The 18743-nt window shown below is 38.5% G+C and overlaps 1 protein-coding gene across 2 annotated transcripts in view; it reads right to left on the minus strand.

Moving 5' to 3' along the window:
- Positions 1-10178: 10178 nt before the first annotated feature.
- tmem256 (transmembrane protein 256) overlaps positions 10179-18743 on the minus strand; it is a 61536-nt gene continuing 52971 nt past the window's right edge. For both annotated transcript variants that reach the window (XM_039746930.1, XM_039746929.1), the window contains exon 4: positions 10179-10821. In XM_039746930.1, the coding sequence (XP_039602864.1) occupies positions 10678-10821 (144 nt within the window). In that variant the 3' untranslated portion in view covers positions 10179-10677. The remainder of the gene's footprint in view (positions 10822-18743) is intronic.

Consider the following 18743-nt stretch of genomic DNA (forward strand, 5'->3'; position numbering starts at 1 on the left):
TGTTCCTGGTTCTTCTTCTTTGATACAGTGATATCTGCAGGATCTTCCTAGTCACACTACTGATGACACATTTACAAAGTGGAAGCAATGAAAGTCATTAGTCAGACACCCCCTTGTAGACAGCAGTGAAGATTAGTAAATTCCATTGTGTCGCTCTGGATTATGCATAGTAGATTTAGAAAGAATTCAGACTCTTTCACTTTCTGTGACATTTACTGTGTTGCAAATTTAAATTTAAATGGATAAATTCCACATTTTTGCCCATCAATCTACACTCCATAACCCAGAAAGTTTTTAGAAAGGTCTGCAAATTTATTGTAAGTAAAAGCCTGACATGTCTCATTCATAGAAGTATTCAGATTGTGGAAGCACCTTTAAGAGCTTTGAGACTTCTTGGTAAGTCTTTACAAGCTTTGCACACTAGGGTTTGAGTACTTTATCCCATTCTTCCTGACAGATCCTCTCAAGCTCCATTAGATAGAATGGGAAGTGCTTGTAAACTGCCATCTTCAGGTACCTCCTCATATGTTCCAAGGGTTTTAAGTCTCGACATTGACTAGGCCACTCAAAAGACTTCTTGACAGCCATTCCAGAATTGTCTTGGCTGTATGATTTGGTTCATCACTTTTTATAAAACTGAACTGTAGCTGCAGTCTGATGCTTGTGATGCTTGTGTGGAGCAGGTTTTCTTCAAGGACCTTTTTGCATTTAGCTGTATTCATCCTTCCATCAATTCTGGCCAGTTTTTCTGTCCCTGCTGCTGAAAAGTGGCCCCATTGCATTATGCTGCCACAAGCATGTTTCATTCACCACTGGGGTTGGCCTTAGGTAGGTGATGAGCAGTGTCTGCTCTTCACCCAACATAGTGCTTGGAGTTCTGCACAAAATGTTCAATTTTTATCCCATCAGACCAGAGACTTGTGGCTTCCATCTAAACACTCTACCATAAGCGCCTGATTGATGGAGAGCTGTGAAGTTGGTCATCCTTCAAATAAGTTCTACCATCTCAGCAGAAGACTTCTGAAGCTCTTTTAGAGTGACCACTGTGGTATCGGTCACCTCCCTGACCAAGGCTATTCTTTCCCAGTTACTCAGATTGACTGGACAGTCAAATTCTAGGGAGAGTCCTAGTGGTTCCAAACTTCTTTCATTTCACAATAATTGAGGCCACTGTGCTCTTGGAAATACTCAAAGATTTCTCTACCACAAACCATTTTCAGGCAGCAACATGGCAGTAAGCAGTAAGCATGCCTCGCTATAAGCAAACCAGGGTTCATATCCAGGGTCTTCCCTGCACAGATTTTCCATGCTTTCCTCGTGTCTGTGTGGGTTTAATCTCACTGTCCAAAAACATGCAGGTGTGCTGGACTGTCAATACTAAATTTGCTCTAAGGCTGGGACATGTGTTACCCCTACCCCTGCGATGGACTGCTGCATTGTCCAAGGTTTGTTTCTGCATTGCGTCCTATGCTAGCTGGGTTAGGCTCCAGCCCCACCATGACCCTGTTTTGAGCTAGGTGGGTTAGAAAATGACTAACTGACTGTTTGCGTGGCGTATCTTATTTATTAAAAAATATTTTCCAAAATAATTTTTTTTTCAATCTTTCCAAAATAAGTGACATTGCTGAGTAGCATGTTGGCTCCCATTGCTTCATAGGGGTCTCCAATTCCCTAAAACCCTTGATTGTGTGTTATTTCCATGCGGTGCTTGATGTTTTGCGGGATATCCCAAACCCCAGTTAGTCAATCAAGTGTGTAAGCTTCACTGCGAGAAACATTTACAAGATTATTGAGATTTATAAAGGTTCACAAATTTGACTTTTACATCTTCAAATGTGATATTACTTTTGTACGGGGTGTGGACATAAATCAAAACATTTTCTAAGGGTGTGAGGCATAGAAAAGGTTGGGAATCATTGTGACAGAGCAATTCTGTTGCGACATTAGGATTCATAATTCTCGCACCTATTAAAAAAACCAAACCTAAATGTTTGGAGAGGAGCAGAGTATTTTTTTTTGGCAGACAGTGTTACATTTTAGTTAAGATGGCTAAAAGTTCTTATAGCACCTTAAAGAAAGTAGATTTCAAAACCCTGACAGTGGCCTTCACAAATTCCATCCTGCAAGAAAAAAATAATCCCAGCATTTAATGGAATGTTTAAGAGTCGCCTTCATTTCAAAACCCCACAGACACCACTATTAACCCTGTTAGCCCAACATGTTAATTCAACATCTTGCCTGATATAAAAAAGGTCAATCAAGCTGCATTCACCAGAGCACGTCCATTTTCACCTCCCACCAACCTGTCTGCCAGTCCAGTCAAATGGATGTGCTTAATGTTCATTCAGCAGAGGAGGCTTGTAGCACAGCTATAAATCAAAATTGGGTTTTTACATTATCACACTAGCCTAGAAAACCACAAATCTCTTACTTGGCTTATTTGACATTTCTTTTAATTAAAAATACTTGGTAGTTCTATTAATCAATTTAATTTTCATGTTACTGTCAAGAATTACAGTTACCTTTGACCATGATGAGAGACGATGAGTACTTGATGACAAAAGTTGATGCTCACAGCAATAAGAGTGAATGCCCACTTCTCACCAGCAAACTTCATAACCATCCAGAGGACATCTTGTAACCTGCCATATAACAATGATGAAACCAGACAAACCGCAAGAGCCAGGAAAACATTTTAAATGTCTCTATTACAAATTTCTTTATAACTTTTTTCCACTGCGTCACCGATTTATTGCACTATAACATCTAGTGAAGCCTTGTAAGGACACTAAATTGTAAATGACAAACAAAGTATCAATCCCTAAGAGTGACTCACTGTGTGACCCCTAGGATGTCACAAAACCCTGCACTGCTCCAACTGTACATACATTTTCTAGCTTACATAAAAGGCAAACAAATTAATAAAAATAAAAGCACAGCATCTGTTAATAATAATGGAGGCAATGTTTTATTTTATCCCACAACATGGCATTAGATTTAAGTGCAGACTTTGACATCACTGAGCACCCCTTTCTGTTACACAGGCTGGAAAATAACATTGGGTTCTCATTCTTTGCCTGGTTTAGTTCTCATCTGTCAATTTGATTTCAGTACGTACATAATTGTGCTGACAGTACTCCATTATATTCAAGTAGTTAAATATGGTGTCCTGCTGGGCTCAGTACTTGGACCTTTACTCTTTTCACTTTACATGGTTCCACTTGGAACTATCATTAGAAAGCACTACATTTATTTTCAGTCATATCCAGCTATCCTTTTCTTTTAGACCTAGGCTTACAGAGCAGGATGGACAAAACATACCGTCTGGAGACAACCATGAGTGAATCAACAATTAAATGATTCATTCAGCTTGAAATGTCTACTGTAAACCAATCCAGTGCCTGATGAAGACAGAGCTCAAAGTAGGAGCGGAGATTTTAAATAGTAAAGACTAACACTGCACTTGTTAATCTAGTCTGATAGACAGCAAGCCCGTGGTCACAATGAATAAACCTTGCATTACTGAAAAACCTCCTAAAAAGACCAGTTAAAAATGTTATATGTGCAGAGAACGCATAAAAAATTAAACAAATATAACCTCTTGCAAATGAAAAGCCTTTCCGTTAGACCAAACAATACTATGGCCTTCAAAAGCATCACTAAGCTTGTAGGAAAAGTAAACGATGCACTGCCATTGGCTGTATGTGGTTTTATTTGCTCATCGTTAAGAGAAACAGTGAAGCTCAAAGAATTGGTAGCTACAACTGCAAAAAGATGAACTGTAATATATGTATTCAAACAGGACTGCGCAACACATGCCCTATCCACGTACCTGCCTTGCATCCAGTGATTAATGGGACAGGCTCTAGCTGCCTCCTTAGTACAGTTAAAATATTAAATGTGTCTAATGGCACTAACACCGGCACCACAGACCATGCTGCACAGCACCCACATTCTGACTGCATGTCTAAACAAGAAACTAAAGTAAGTTACCATTACTCTCTAATTGAAAATGTTAAAACATAACATACCTGAGCATGGATACAGTGTTCGAACATGAATTAAATATATTCCACAATGGTTCTCACTATTCACTACTGTTATGTCATTTAGTGATGCAATATTCAAATGGCAGCAAGGTATGTAAATGATTAGCTTTAGGTAGTTAGCGCTTGAACTGATAACATCAATTTTACCTATTTTCTCTTTTTGTCAAGACATTTGTCCAGTTTCATGTTCTCTATCCCTGTTTTTACAGCTATTTTACACATTTATTTAACACAAGAAGAAATGGAACACTGCAACCCCAACTGGAAGAAACTGGGGACGAGTTTTAGGAAGAACTCCTGTAAGTTCACTAATCACTACAAACTTACTTTGCGAACTGTCTCCAGATGTGTAACCTTGTTTGAGAATCACGAGTGGCCCTTTAACAAGACTTTTTTTTTATTTTTAACCAAACAACATTTCTGCTGACTTGAAGGTGGTGACTACTTAGGCAATCTATTATTTTGTATTTTATATTTGAAATTAATTTATTTGCAGAGATGTTTTAACTTTATCATCAAGAAGTCTTTTTCTGTTGAACAAAAATGCCTTACTACATCCACTATGATTCAATGTTGTATAGAAATACAATGTGAAAACTTTCAAGGGGTGAACATTTTTTAAAGGCGCTGTATGATTATCAGGTAAGGGTGCCCATTAAGAATAAATTCGGAGCCTTCAGCTATCTTTTGCATTGGTACCAGATTTCAAGTTAATGCTAAACCAGCAGATTTCCATTTAGCTGACAGTAATTAATAGCAGTGGTGTGTACAGCAGCCCATTCACAGTGGAATTCCTTCCTATAACTAACTACACAATTAACTATGCAAGTTAATTTCTGACTGACAGTCTCTTAATAGGTGTATTTGTAACCCGATAGCAGAACTGAAAATTAGGTAGCACCATTCCCCTCTGGTTTTGTTACTTAGACTGTTGCCTATTTGTATTCCCAAGCAACAAAATTATAACTGCACTACATTTTTTAAAGGATATTGCAATACAATGAAAAAGACATAAAGCTTTGAGTTAAGACATTAATTTTAAAAATGTTAATTCTCCCAGAGAATGTCTGGTTTAACATTTTTCTAAGAGGCTCCTAAGATTAAATATGAATATATCTTTGAACTGTTATACGGATATAATTCCTAGGCATGTGAATGGCTGTGAAACTATTAAAGAAAACTGAACAAACTTGTGGCCACTTTATATGCATGATGTAAATTTAATGAGAAGATTTTGATGTCCATGCAGTCCTATGTATATTGACTGCACATGCACTAGACAACAAAACATTGACACATATGAAGAGAAGCTGTGCAGGGTGCAACTCAAACACAACTGTTACTATATAAACAGAACAGTGTGTACATCGTCTGCCTGTGACTGTACCCACAGCTGTCTGCATCTGTTCAGTTTTGAAGTACAATCCCACATTTAAGACTGCCAGGGTATTTGCAGGAATGTTATTCAAATCATTATTGAACGTTCATTTTTTTAGAATAGAATATTTTAGGTACATATAGAAATGACGATTAAGAATAAGTGATATAGAGCACCATGTTAGCTGAATATTCAGACCATCTGCTACAGCTTAAAAAAACAAGATCTGTATTTATGCAGCAAAGGATATAAAGACACTCCAACTATTTTAGCCCTCTATCTAATTGATCACCCGTTCTTGCCTTGAGCACTAAAATTATGTCCTGCACCACAAATAATTAAGATTGGTTTCTAATTAAGCAATCAGGTTTGAACAAAAAAATCTGCAGCCATTGTAGCCCTCCAGGATTGACACTGCAGACCCCTGATTTAGACCATGCTGCAATGATTAACGGTCTAAAGTTAAACAATGTTTACTCTAAACCATTATTTTAATGTCTCTATATTGCCCATGCTTTAAATTGTTGCATTTAGGAAATAGAAAAATTAACCTTAGCTCAGTCCAAACTACTCTTTCTGTTTTTACCCAAAACACCCTCAACCTTATTCAATTTAACCTTTCTGATCTGACCTTTGTGAGATAGATAGATAGATAGATAGATAGATAGATAGATACCTCCTCGATCGCGGGGGTTGCGTTCCAGAACCCCCTCTAGGCAAACAGCCTCTGTGCAAACAGCCCCTCTGCTCACCCCCCCTCCATCGGGCGCAGAGAAAGTCAGAGAGAGTGAGAGAGAACGAGAAAAGCAAACAATCAAGCACCGCTCGGGAAGTACATCGTATATCATTGATGAGTTTTATTTAATATGTAATACATGCTCTGATTGGGATTGGGTAGCTTCTAAGCCATCCGCCAATAGCGTCCCTTGTATGAAATCAAATGGGCAGACAAACTGAGGAAGCATGTACCATAAATTAAAAGACACATTGTCCGCAGAAATCCCCGAACCAGTGAAAAATCCGTGATATATATTTAGATATGCTTACATTTAAAATCCACGATGGAGTGAAGCCGCGAAAGTCGAAGCGCGTTATAACGAGGGATCACTGTAGATACTTCATTAATCCCAAGGGGAGTCTGTAAGTGGAGCAAGACAGTGACAAAAGTCTGTCACTGAAGCTGCTCCTCTGACTGGAGATGACACCTTTAAGTGGATGCAGTGGCTTCTTCATCATTGACAGGAGTTTGCTGCTGTCGCTCTGCTACAGATGTTCAATTGTCCAGTTTTATTCCTACAATAGAGACTGCCTTCTTAAAAAGTTTGTCCAGGCGTGAGGTGTCCTTCATCTTTATGCTGCTTCCCCAGCACACCACCGCGTAGAAGAGGGCACTCGCCACAACCGTCTGGCAGAACATCTGCAGCATCTTATTGCAGATGTTGAAGGACGCCAACCTTCTAAGAAAGTATAGTCGGCTCTGACCTTTCTTACACAGAGCATCAGTATTGGCAGTCCAGTCCAATTTTTCATGCAGCTCACTCCCAGGTATTTATAGGTCTGTACCCTCTGCACACAGTCACCTCTGATAATCACGGGGTCCATGAGGGGCCTGGGTCTCCTAAAATCCACCACCAGTTCCTTGGTCTTGCAGGTGTTCAGGTGCAAGTGGTTTGAGTCACACCATTTAACAAAGCCTTTGATTACCTTCCTGTACTCCTCCTCCTGCCCACTCCTGATGCAGCCCACAATAGCAGTGTCATCAGCGAACTTTTGCACATGGCAGGACTCTGAATCGTATTGGAAGTCTGATGTATATAGGCTGAACAGGACCAATGTCATGTCATGAGAAACGCTAACATTCGACAACTTGCTCCAGCAAATTTAAAAATTGTCACTGCACCGGCCATTACAATTCATATGCAGTGTTTTACTTTTTTGGAGATAACATGAAAATTATGCAAGTATGATGCCTCCAGAGCAGGAGTTTCAAACTGAGATGATAGTTTTTGTTCCAGCCAATTTTTTAATTACGAATCAATTCCTGTTGCCAATGGAACAGTATTTTGCTTTCATTTTAAATAAATTGTCTTTTATGATTAGGAACCCTTTATTTCCCTAGCCTTAGCATGCAGCCAAACAATAATTAAATTATTCATTCAGTTATTTTTTGTTTAGCACTCTTTAGTGTGTGCAGGCTCTGAGCGGTGTTCACAGGTAAAATGCAATTACAACTTTACAAATTACTAACTACGTAACACAAACACATAAAGACACATTTGTTTAAACACAAAGTCAAATAAAGAAGATTCAAATGGATTAACATAAATGGAACTTAACAATCTCTGTCCAGTGACAACGTAACGCAAATTGAGCCAACTAATGAACATCTAACTCATGGGTCTCAAACTCAGTTCCAGGAAGACCACCATTTTCGTTTCAACTAATATCTTAATTAGAAGCCAATTAAAACCCATTATTTAATTTCAAGGTTTGCTTGAACTCTCATTCCGCCACACCAGACAAAAGCAAAACGGATTTCCATTTTTTTTTTCCTTTGAGAACATCATCCAAACGTACCTGATCATTATTTTTCAGACCTTCACTATTTCTTTGTTAAGTATTTCTCTCTATTATAAAAAAAAATCCTGGAGAGAAACAGTAGGGCGACAATACATGATCTTCACGTTAAGATCACGGAAGACACTTAAAAGACCCGCGAGATGAAAGAGATTGGCTACGGAGGGTCTCACAGGGACCTTAAACATGAGACTTTGTGCCAAGAGATTGACCAAGGACCATCTCGCGATGACGTAGAACATGAGATTCTTGCAAGACACGCCTTACTTACAAATAAATAAGAGCAAGGGCAGCCAGTGACACAATCAGTTGTATTTTGGCTTTGTGCACATAAAGATTCAGGGCTCTCAGCGCATATAAAGTGTATAAGGACAATATGTTATAAATGAAATCTAGACGACAAAGCGAAGAAGAAAGCAGCGCAGAGAAAAGAGACTCAAAAGCATTGGAGAGACAAAAAAGAAAAAGAATAATCTAGGTGCAAATTCAGAAAATAAGGAAAGTAATTATCCGCCCGGAACAAGTGAATTTGAAAAAAAGCATGTCCAATCAGGACGTTTGCACATTACACATGCAGAGCAGGTTAGAGATTATGAAAGTAATGATACGTAATTATCAGCCTGGAACAAGTGAAATTGGAAAAAAATGCACATCCAATCTGGACTGGCACTATACACAGGCAGAGCAGGTTAGAGATTATGAAAGCAGTGGAATTCGAAAGGCTAAAAAAACAATAGGTGGCGCGATACACATGTGGAGAAAGTTGAAGAATATGAAAGTAGGAAACTTAGAAAGTATAAAAAAAAAGAAAGTAAAGATTGCAGGAGCGCAAACATAAATTATTACTCGAAAAAAGGGAAAATAATAACCACGGACCAGGTGTCATTAAAAAAAAAAGCAGGATAAAGCGAGGTCAGAAATAAAATACAGAGTAGAAAACAAAGAAAAACGTCATAAAGAGGTTTAAACAAGGGGGCCAAACACATGCAGAGCAGGGTGAGGGTAGGGGATATTAGTCCGAAGGCCATATCAAAAAAATTTTAAAATATTTAAAAGACATATAGAGCATGATACAGAATATGAAAGCAGAAAAAAACGAGTGTCAAAAAAAGAAAGTAAACATTGCATTAGTGCAAAGAATGAGAAAATACAGTATTAGAAGTATGTAAATACTCGTATTGTAAGGCTTTGAAGTTTAAGTCAAGAGAATTTCAAAAACGTAGTTTACCTCACATGCATTTATTGGTTACTTTGCAAACAAATTATTAACTGCTAATGATGTAGATTGTTTTGTCTGGGCTGAAATTCCAAACAAAGAAAGATATCCTGAATTATGGTACAAAGTCATTAAACACAAGTCTTACTGACCTCATTAAGAAGATTCAGCACGTTTGGACTTGAAAGATTCAAAATATTGTTTTTACAGTAAAAAAAAAAAATCTTAAAAGTGTGCATCCGGAAAAACAAAAATGGGGGTTGGCGAACGAAGCAGCCTAGTTACGGAAAAAAAAAAATGAACGATAGACACATGAACGCAAAAGGGATCAAACAAGCTGGACATCTCTTGGCTAATTTGCATATTAAAGTTTAATCTATCTATATTATTATTATTGTTTGGCTAATGGCTATGGAAAAAATAAATAAGTGTTCTGAAGCTTAAAATCCAAATCAGTTAATGAAAAATACTCCAGTTTCAATGTTAGCAAAAATTAGCTAATTAAGAAAGCAGTGGGAACAAAAACCTGCAGCAACTGCAGCTCTCCATGATCCAAGCTTGGCATATGGAAGAGATATGGTGGCTCACTTTTCATCTCATTGTTATTTGGAAGTTAGTTAAGGAAAAAATAAACAATTAAGCTTTCTGAGTCAAAAGAAGACTGCTCCTTCAGCAGCAATAATTGTTTTACTAATTAAGAAAGTGGCTGGAATAAAACTTGAAGCTATTGTGTCCCTACACAATACTCTACTCTACTGCTACACCCCTACTCTACTGCTACAATTACTTGGGACCATCCAAAGGCTGCTATGGAACAGATGAAATCTGGAATTGCTGTTCCAACTTCAACCTGTTTCAGGGTGGATTCAGAATTACAGTATATTAAACTGCTTGTTTTAAGATGTTAATTAAGAGATTTTTGTAAAAAAAAAACAACAAAAAAAAAAAAACACACAGCTTCGATTTAAGAGTGATTTAATAAGATGCTTCCAGCACCCTGCACAAAAAACACATAAAGGCACCAATTAGTTAAACACAACTGAAAATGATGCTGCACAGATTTGTAATTAAAATACTTGGACAAAGGAGCCTTTATGTGTTCTTCTTGGGCCATCAAAATTTATCTTATTTACTTTTCACATTATCAAATGTTTCCCAAATCAATAATACAAAGTTCCTGATTAACAAATGTAAATTGACTCATTATTACAAAGCAAAGCAGAAAGATCCAGAGATTGTCAATTCCTGTTGCTGAATCCAAGTCTACGTAATTAAACAAAATATGCTGCGCAATATGCAGACGTAAATGAGAAGCGGATGTAAATGGTCTTGTTTCTGCAAATTAAGGATAGATGTGCATAGTGTAGAAATCATTTGGTCACTTCAATTGATTGCATATGTAGTTCATCTTCAAATTTTGATAATGGCGCAATAAAATAATCTGCCGGATATGGACATCACACAGCAAGGGCCAGCCATCCTGCAATAAGCAGAGTGCCTCCCACAGGTGCAGCCTTGCTGAATGTTGGGTCCCCAGTTAATGCATGGTAATAAAAGACTCCAGAGAACATCACCATCCCGGTACACAGTATTGTACCAGCCTGGAAGAAAAAAAATATATATAAAAATAAATTCAGTATTTAAACAGAGCAAATAAATATTGCAACATGCATCAAAAATCTTTAATTAGTAAATTATTGCGATTTGTGTTTTAAGGAGGTATGCAGTGTGCAATGTATTTTTACTTTATTTACAAATGACTAGGGAATTTAGCCACAAATACTGTATAATAAAGTATTCTGGCTTATACAAGGATTATTACATGCTGCACTGCATGGGCAGTGACATCCAGATACAATCATCCAGAGATAAGACACAGATGAAGGTCAAGCATGGTCTTATTTAACCAGGAACTTAACAAGATCTTCTGGCTACAGAAAGACATATACAGTGGACCCTTGACATACGACCGGCCTGACATGCGAACAAATTGATTTACGACCAAAATTTTTGTTTTGATTTACGACCAACAACTTGCATTACGACCCGGATGCGGTCACGTGTATCCGCTCGTGCAATTATAAACAAATAGTCGAGAGCGTTTGCAAGTGGCAACTGGAGTTGAGATACGTGTATTTGTGTATTTATTTATTTTCTTATTGCAGTGATTTATATCATTTATTTGGATAATTACTATCAAAATGGCCCCAAAGAAGCTAAGTAAGGAAGAGAAGACAACGAAGGTAAAGAAAGCAATCTCGATCGAAACAAAGATGGAAATTGTGCGTAAATATGAGAGTGGTGTTCGTGTGACCGATCTCGCTAGAGCATGTACAGCATGTCGAAATCCACCATCTCCACAATTTTACAACGAAAAGATTTGTATAAGGAAGCTAGTGTTGCTAAAGGTGTTACTCAAATTAGTATGTCGCGATCAACAGTGTTAACAGTGTGGATAAACGAAAGACAGATGGCAGGCGATAGCCTATTTGAGTCAATCATTTGTGAAAAAGCTAGGGCTATAAATGCAGATCTGTTAAAGGATAAGCCATCAACAAGTGATAGTGGTGAAACATTTCGTGCCAGTAAGGGGTGGTTTCACAATTTTAAAGCGAGAACTGGGATTCATAGCGTAGTTAGGCATGGTGAAGCAGCCAGTGCTGATAAAAAGGCTGCCGAAAATTACATACGCCACTTTGAAATGATAACAAGGAGAAATGGCTTTTGCTCTCATCAAGTTTTTAACTGTGATGAAACTGGGCTTTTCTGGAAGAAAATGCCAGGGAGAACATACATTACCCAGGAAGAGCAGAAAATGCCTGGCCACAAGCCTATGAAGGATAGGCTAATTGTTATGTGCCAATGCGAGTGGTGACCTAAAGATAAAGCCTCTCTTGGTTTATCACTCCGAGACACCTAGAGTGTTCAGAAAACATACAGTCATGAAGAATAGGCTAGGGGTCATGTGGAGATCTAATGCAAAAGCCTGGGTAACAAGAGTGCTTTTTCTTGAGTGGATCAGGGAGGTTTTCTGTCCGACTGTTAAGAAATATCTAGAGGACAAAAGCTTACCACTCATGGCTCTCCGAATCATGGACAATGCTCCTGCTCACCCAAGAGACTTGGAAGAAGATTTGGCTGAAGAATTCCCATGGCTTACAGTAGATTTCCTCCCACCTAATACAACTCCTCTACTGCAGCCTATGGACCAGCAGGTTATAGCTAACTTTAAGAAGCTATACACCAAGGAACTGTTCCATAAGTGCTTCCAGATGGTCTCAGATACAGATTTGACTCTTACAGAGTTCTGGAAGAAACATTATAACATCCTTTCCTGTGTGGGGTTAATAGAGAAATCCTGAGCCAATGTCTCTCTAAGGACACTAAGATCTGCCTGGAAGAAAGTGTGGCCTAAAATTATAGAGGAGAGAGACTTTGAAGGCTTTGTAGAGGAGCCTGAGCCTGCAAATGACCCTGTGGTTGATGACATTGTCACTATAGCTGAGTCCATAGGCTTGCAGGTTGACAGTGGTGATGCTGAGGAGCTGGTGGAGGAACACTCAGAGGAATTGTCTACAGCGGAACTTCAGCAACTTCTGGCTGATCAACAGAGAATGGCAGCTGAGGAGATTTCTGAAGAGGAGGGGGAGGATCAACAATCAGTGCAGCAAATGTCCTCTTCTGAAATAAAGGACATCCTGAAAAAAATGGACAGAGCTACAAACATTTGTAGAGAAGACCCACCCAGACAGAGAAAAAGCTAATTGTTGCATTAACTTGCTTATTGACAATGTCATGTCACACTACAGAACTGTGTTGAAGAAAAGACAGAAACAGACAACCTTAGACCAGTTTTTATTTCCGAAAAGGTTGAGACCTAGTGAGCCAGAAGCAGGTACTAGTGGGCTACAGCCTCTCCCAAAGAGAGAAAGGACACCAGGGAGCCAGAGTCCTGATGTTCTTATGGAAGGGGACTCTCCTTCCAAACAATAACCACCTTCCATTTCATTCTCCTCCTCCTCCGTTCCTGCAAGCCAAAGATGTCAACTTAAATGGTGAGTGTAGTATGAAATTGTTGTTTCTGGTAGTCTAGGCACTTTTTATAACTGTTTGATTAGTACATTAGAAAAATTATTGGTGTTTGTGGTAAATTATGCACATTATACAACCCTTTTTTATTATGAAAAGTTTAAGTAAGTGTTGCTGTGGGAGGTTTGGAACGCATTATGAGTATTTACATTATTTCTTATGGGAAAAATAGTCTTGACTTACAACCAACTTGAGTTACAACCAACCCTCGTGAACCAATTGTGTTCATAAGTCAAGGGTCCACTGTACAGTATATAGTACTGGACAGTCACAAGACCTCAGCCACAGACACAAATCTCACCCAGTGCCTTGGAATAAAAAAAAATGTATTCCTTATTTTTGCAGAGTTTATTCTAAATTCAAAGCAACACTGGGAAATTTATCAGCAGCTGTGCCTGGAAATAGAGCCTTGTGCCATAACAACTTTGAAACTTAGAGCCTACCAATCTTCAAACTGGCCTCTGTTGAAAGAGAGAAAGAATGGGAGCCAAGACGAACACAGAGAAGGGGAGAAAGCTGGAGGATGCATTCTGAACCTTCATCGCAGGAAGGGTACATTGGCACATACTTGCTACTCCACCTCACTGTGTAAAATGTCTTTACTTTCTCACATTGTTTCCCTCCAAAGACTATAATTTGCTACTTTTTCTGAAAAGGTTCTAGATTAAAATATACATGGCAAAAAAGAAATTCACCATTGCCTAAAATAAAACATAATGAGGAGAAATTATATACTTTTAGACAAAAGCAGTAATCCAGCAAGACAATAAAATTGTCATCCAAATTACTTGAAAAGTAAATGCTGAGCCTGCGGTCTTAGAAAAGATCCCACTTTAGCTGGCTCAAAACTTTGTGCACGCTGATAACAGTGAAATCTGCCCAGCCCCAGTGCTCTCCTGATGTCTGATGGAGGCATCATTTTTTTAAGTTTTCTCCTTCCATTATACCCTTTTCTCCAATACATCATATAATCTAGATTTTTTAAGTTATTCCTGTAGCAACACACATATAAAATTTCAGGAAAATCGGTTCAACTGTTTTTATATTACTATAAATATACAAATATATACCGTAGATCCCGGAATATAAGTCAACTCGGTATATTAGCCGACCCCCTTCTCTACCTACTAAATTATATGTATTTGCCGATGACTGGTATTTAAGCTGACCCTTCTCCAAGCCAAATTTTCAAAATTTCCTTAAAAGTGTCTCTTCAGGTATATTTATCATGTTTATCGGCGAGAATAAGAGACTGCCGGCATTTTTGATGGAAACCAGGAAGTGATTGCGGAGAAGTTTGGTAAAATTAAACCTTTGTGTTGAAACGATATGCGCAAATACGGTACATCGTCGGGTGGATTTCCGGAGACTCGTTATAAATTTGATTAACTTAAATACGCAATACAGTGGATCCTTGACTTACGAACTTAATTCGTTCGCGAAGGCTAACCCATAATGCGTTCCAAACCTCCCACTGCAACACTTACTTAACCTTTTCATAATAAAAAAGGGTTGTATAATGTGCATAATTTACCAAAACACCAATAATTTTTCTAATGTACTAACCAAAAAGTTATAAAAAGTGCCTAGCCTACCAGAAGTAGGCTAGATTAAGCTAGGTGCATGGCGGTGCGCATGGTCACACCGGCTCAGGGCTCTCCTTTTTAGTGCACTTTTTTGTTGTTTTTGTACTTGTTTTTTTTTTTCCTTGTTTGTGCACGATCATCCGCTACACCCGTCAGAACCTTATAGACATCGGTGTCCAGAGCCAGACATCTGTTTCAAGTGTTTTTCATTACACGCACAACATCCCAGACAACATAGCGAGACCAGCTTGTTGTCGGGTCTAGGAGAAGACGCAGACGGAGGAGGGAAAGAAAGCAGAAGCAGGGCCGCAGATCCGGTGTTATGCTAAGGCTAAAGAAACAACCATACAAGCCCTATACAGAACTTTTTTTCTGCACTGAAGGAGCTGCTTTTAATCTCAATGTAGATGTGTATAGTGACAATAAAAGGCATTCTATTCTATAAACAACAATTTCATACTGTACTCACCATTTAATTTGACATCTTTGGGCTGCAGGAAGGGAGGAGGAGGAGAATGAAACGGAAGGTGGTTATTGTTTAGAAGGAGCCTCCTTATGCAAATCTTTTCTTTGTAAAATTGTCGAGATGGTGGATTTCGACATGCTGTACATATTAGCGAGATCGGTCACATGAACAGCAGTCTCATATTTCCACACAATTTCCATCTTCGTTTCGATTGTGATCGCTTTCTTTACCTTCTCTTTCTTCCTTAGCAAATATGTATCTTGCTCGCATGGTCTTAGTAAATCTATACTAATAAAAGGCAAAGCCCTCACTCACTCACTCACTCATCACTAATTCTCCAACTTCCCGTGTGGGTGGAAGGCTGAAATTTGGCAGGTTCATTCCTTACAGCTTCCTTACAAAAGTTGGGCAGGTTTTATATCGAAATTCTATGCGTAATGGTCATAACTGGAAGCAGTTTTTTACTGTAATGGAGATGAGCTTCAACGCCGTGGGGCGGAGTTTCGTGTGACATCATCACGCCTCCCACGTAATCACGCAGTACATAGAAAACCAGGAAGACCTCAAAAAAGCACTCAAGAAAACATGCATTACATAATTGAGAAGGCAGCGAAACAATAAGAAGCGAGCGAGTGACATATACAACCATATTCATGAGTTCTGCTACTGAAACAAAGCACGATGTAAACCTACACTTTAAATTAAGTTCATAGACAGGCTACGCTGGCGCTTGTAATTTAGTGCCTGCCCATATAAGGCCGTCCGTCAGCGGCAATCCAATAGCAAACTGCCACGGGTAAATATTCACGGGTGAAGGACTGTGCTTATGGAGAGGAAGATGAGATGGTCAGGGTGGTGTTTGACACAAACTCAGCGAAACTGCGAGAGAAAGTTTTAAGTGCCAGGACTAAGGTAACATTAAATACAGCTATGGACATAGCACGAGATGGCACCAGCACAGCTGGGAAACTTCGATGCATGTGCACCGAGTGGCTCACGTGAACTGACGAGTGCACAGATAAAAGCAACAGTTCCAAAGAGCGCTGAACAAAACCGAATTACACAATTGAAAAGGCAGCAAAAATATGAAGCGCCTGATACTTACAAGCATATTCATAAATCCAACTACTGCGGAAACAAAGCACACGTTGGAAAAGTCAATGTCCCGCTAAAGGAAGACAGTGTAAAAAACCGTGCATGCAGTGTGTCAGGTCTCAGATAAAGAAGAAGACGAGCTGTTTATTGATGCAGTAAGAAACGAATCGATGAATGAAACCTGTCATCTTTACAACGATTGACAAACACGGAATGTAACTTGAACACAACACATCCTACAAATACGAACCTGATTGAAAGAAATAATGATAATCAAATCCTTGATGACAGCAACACTCAGTAACACTCACAAAACAAATACTGTATATTGACAGTCATGTTACGTTATTTTTAAAATGTTCCCTTTTCTTTTCTAGCTTTTTAACACACTACTTCGCTGCGATACGCTGGGTATATATATATCCCGATCTACATACTCGAATAATGGATACTTTATTCGCCATCAATGATTGTTTTGGTAAAGCCATACTCAGTGTATTCATTAGATGAACGGTAAAAAGTAAGAGCGAGGGGAGGATGACTCATTGAGGCATGCAGGCTGTAGGCCAACTCTATCTGAATTGCGCGATCACATTTGAAAAATATATCTTTTCAAGTTCTATTTAGTCCATATGTGTCAAACTCAAGGGCCGGGCCACATCCGCCCAGCGTAATTATATCCGCCCGCGAGATCATTTTATATACTGTATTATTGTTATTAATGGCCCGGTATATGAAGCGCTGGTAACACAATAAACTACAGATCCCATAATGCAGCGCTTCAGCTGCCTTGCCAACACTTACCGCGTTAATCAAGTCTACCTTATGATGCTGCAAGTTATTGCGGCTAGAGTTATTGCGCACTGAGTTTGCACGGCGCTTTGGTGACTTTGAAGAACAAAAAGTCCGCCTACATGCGGCTCGAACCTTGTGCATGTTTGGTAGCACATATCTGTGGGAGAAGCTCTTCTCAGTGATAAAGACTAACAAAACAGCAAACAGGAGTCGCCTCACTGATGAGCACCTACAGTCCATCCTGAGAATCTCCACAACACAGAACCTCACACCAAACAGAAACGAACTTGTTGCCAAAAAAAGATGCCAGGCGTCCAGCTCTAAAATGACATATGAGCAAAGACAACTTAATGATTTGATTTGTTATTGCACGTAAGAGCGGGAGTCAACCGTTTTAACAAACAGCGTATTGCACTGATACTGAAATAGCTGTGTGTGTATATATGTAGATATGTATGTATATGTATATATATGTTTATATATGTGTGTGTATGTATGTATGTATATATATATATATATATATATGTATTTGTGTGTATATATGTAGATAAATATATGTGTATATGTATAGATATGTATATATATATATGTTTATGTGTGTGTAAATATATATATATATATATATATATATATATATATATATATATATATATATATATATGAGACAACAACACTCATCACTCACAACAGTGACAAAACAATTACATTGACAATCAGGTTACGTTATTTTCAAAATGTTTCCTTTTCTTTTTCATTGCTTCTGTAACACACTACTTCTCCGCTGCGAAGCGCGGTATTTTGCTAGTTATATATATAGGTAAATCACTGCAATGACCGAAATTACATCCACAAACACATGTATCTGGGCTCCGACTGACACTACTAACGCTCTCGGCTATTTGTTTACAATCGCGCAAGCGGATACACGTGACCGCATTCGGGTCGTAACGCAAGATGTTGGTTGTAAATCAAAACAAAAACTTTTATTTTAAACTTCCCGATAATTTATTATAAATTTTATTTATAAAATCAACAACTAAAACACTTTTTTGAATAAATTCATTATTTAATTTAAAATACCGGCATGCAAAGTTACTTCTTCATCTGAAAGATGGCTCTGTGGTTTCGTCATTATTTACTTCCGTATTCATCGGCAAAACCGGCATTGCGTTGGAAATCTTGAATCTGAAACGATACTCGTTGTATAAGCTGACCCCAAACTCCAAGCCAAAAATCTAGGACGAAAAAAAAAGCTCAAAAAAATTAAAGGAACACTTTGAAAACACATCAGATCTCAATGGGAAAAAGAAATCCTCCTGGATATCTATACTGATATAGACTGTGTGTTAGGAACGAAAGGATGCCACATCGTTTGATGGAAATGAAAATGATCAACCTACAGAGCCCTGAATTCAAAGACGCCCCAAAAATCAGAGTGAAAAAATTATGTGGCAGGCTAGTCCATTTTGCCAAAATTTAATTGCAGCAGCTC

This window comes from Polypterus senegalus, chromosome 3 (genome assembly GCF_016835505.1).
Source record: "Polypterus senegalus isolate Bchr_013 chromosome 3, ASM1683550v1, whole genome shotgun sequence".
Classification (NCBI taxonomy): domain Eukaryota; kingdom Metazoa; phylum Chordata; class Cladistia; order Polypteriformes; family Polypteridae; genus Polypterus; species Polypterus senegalus.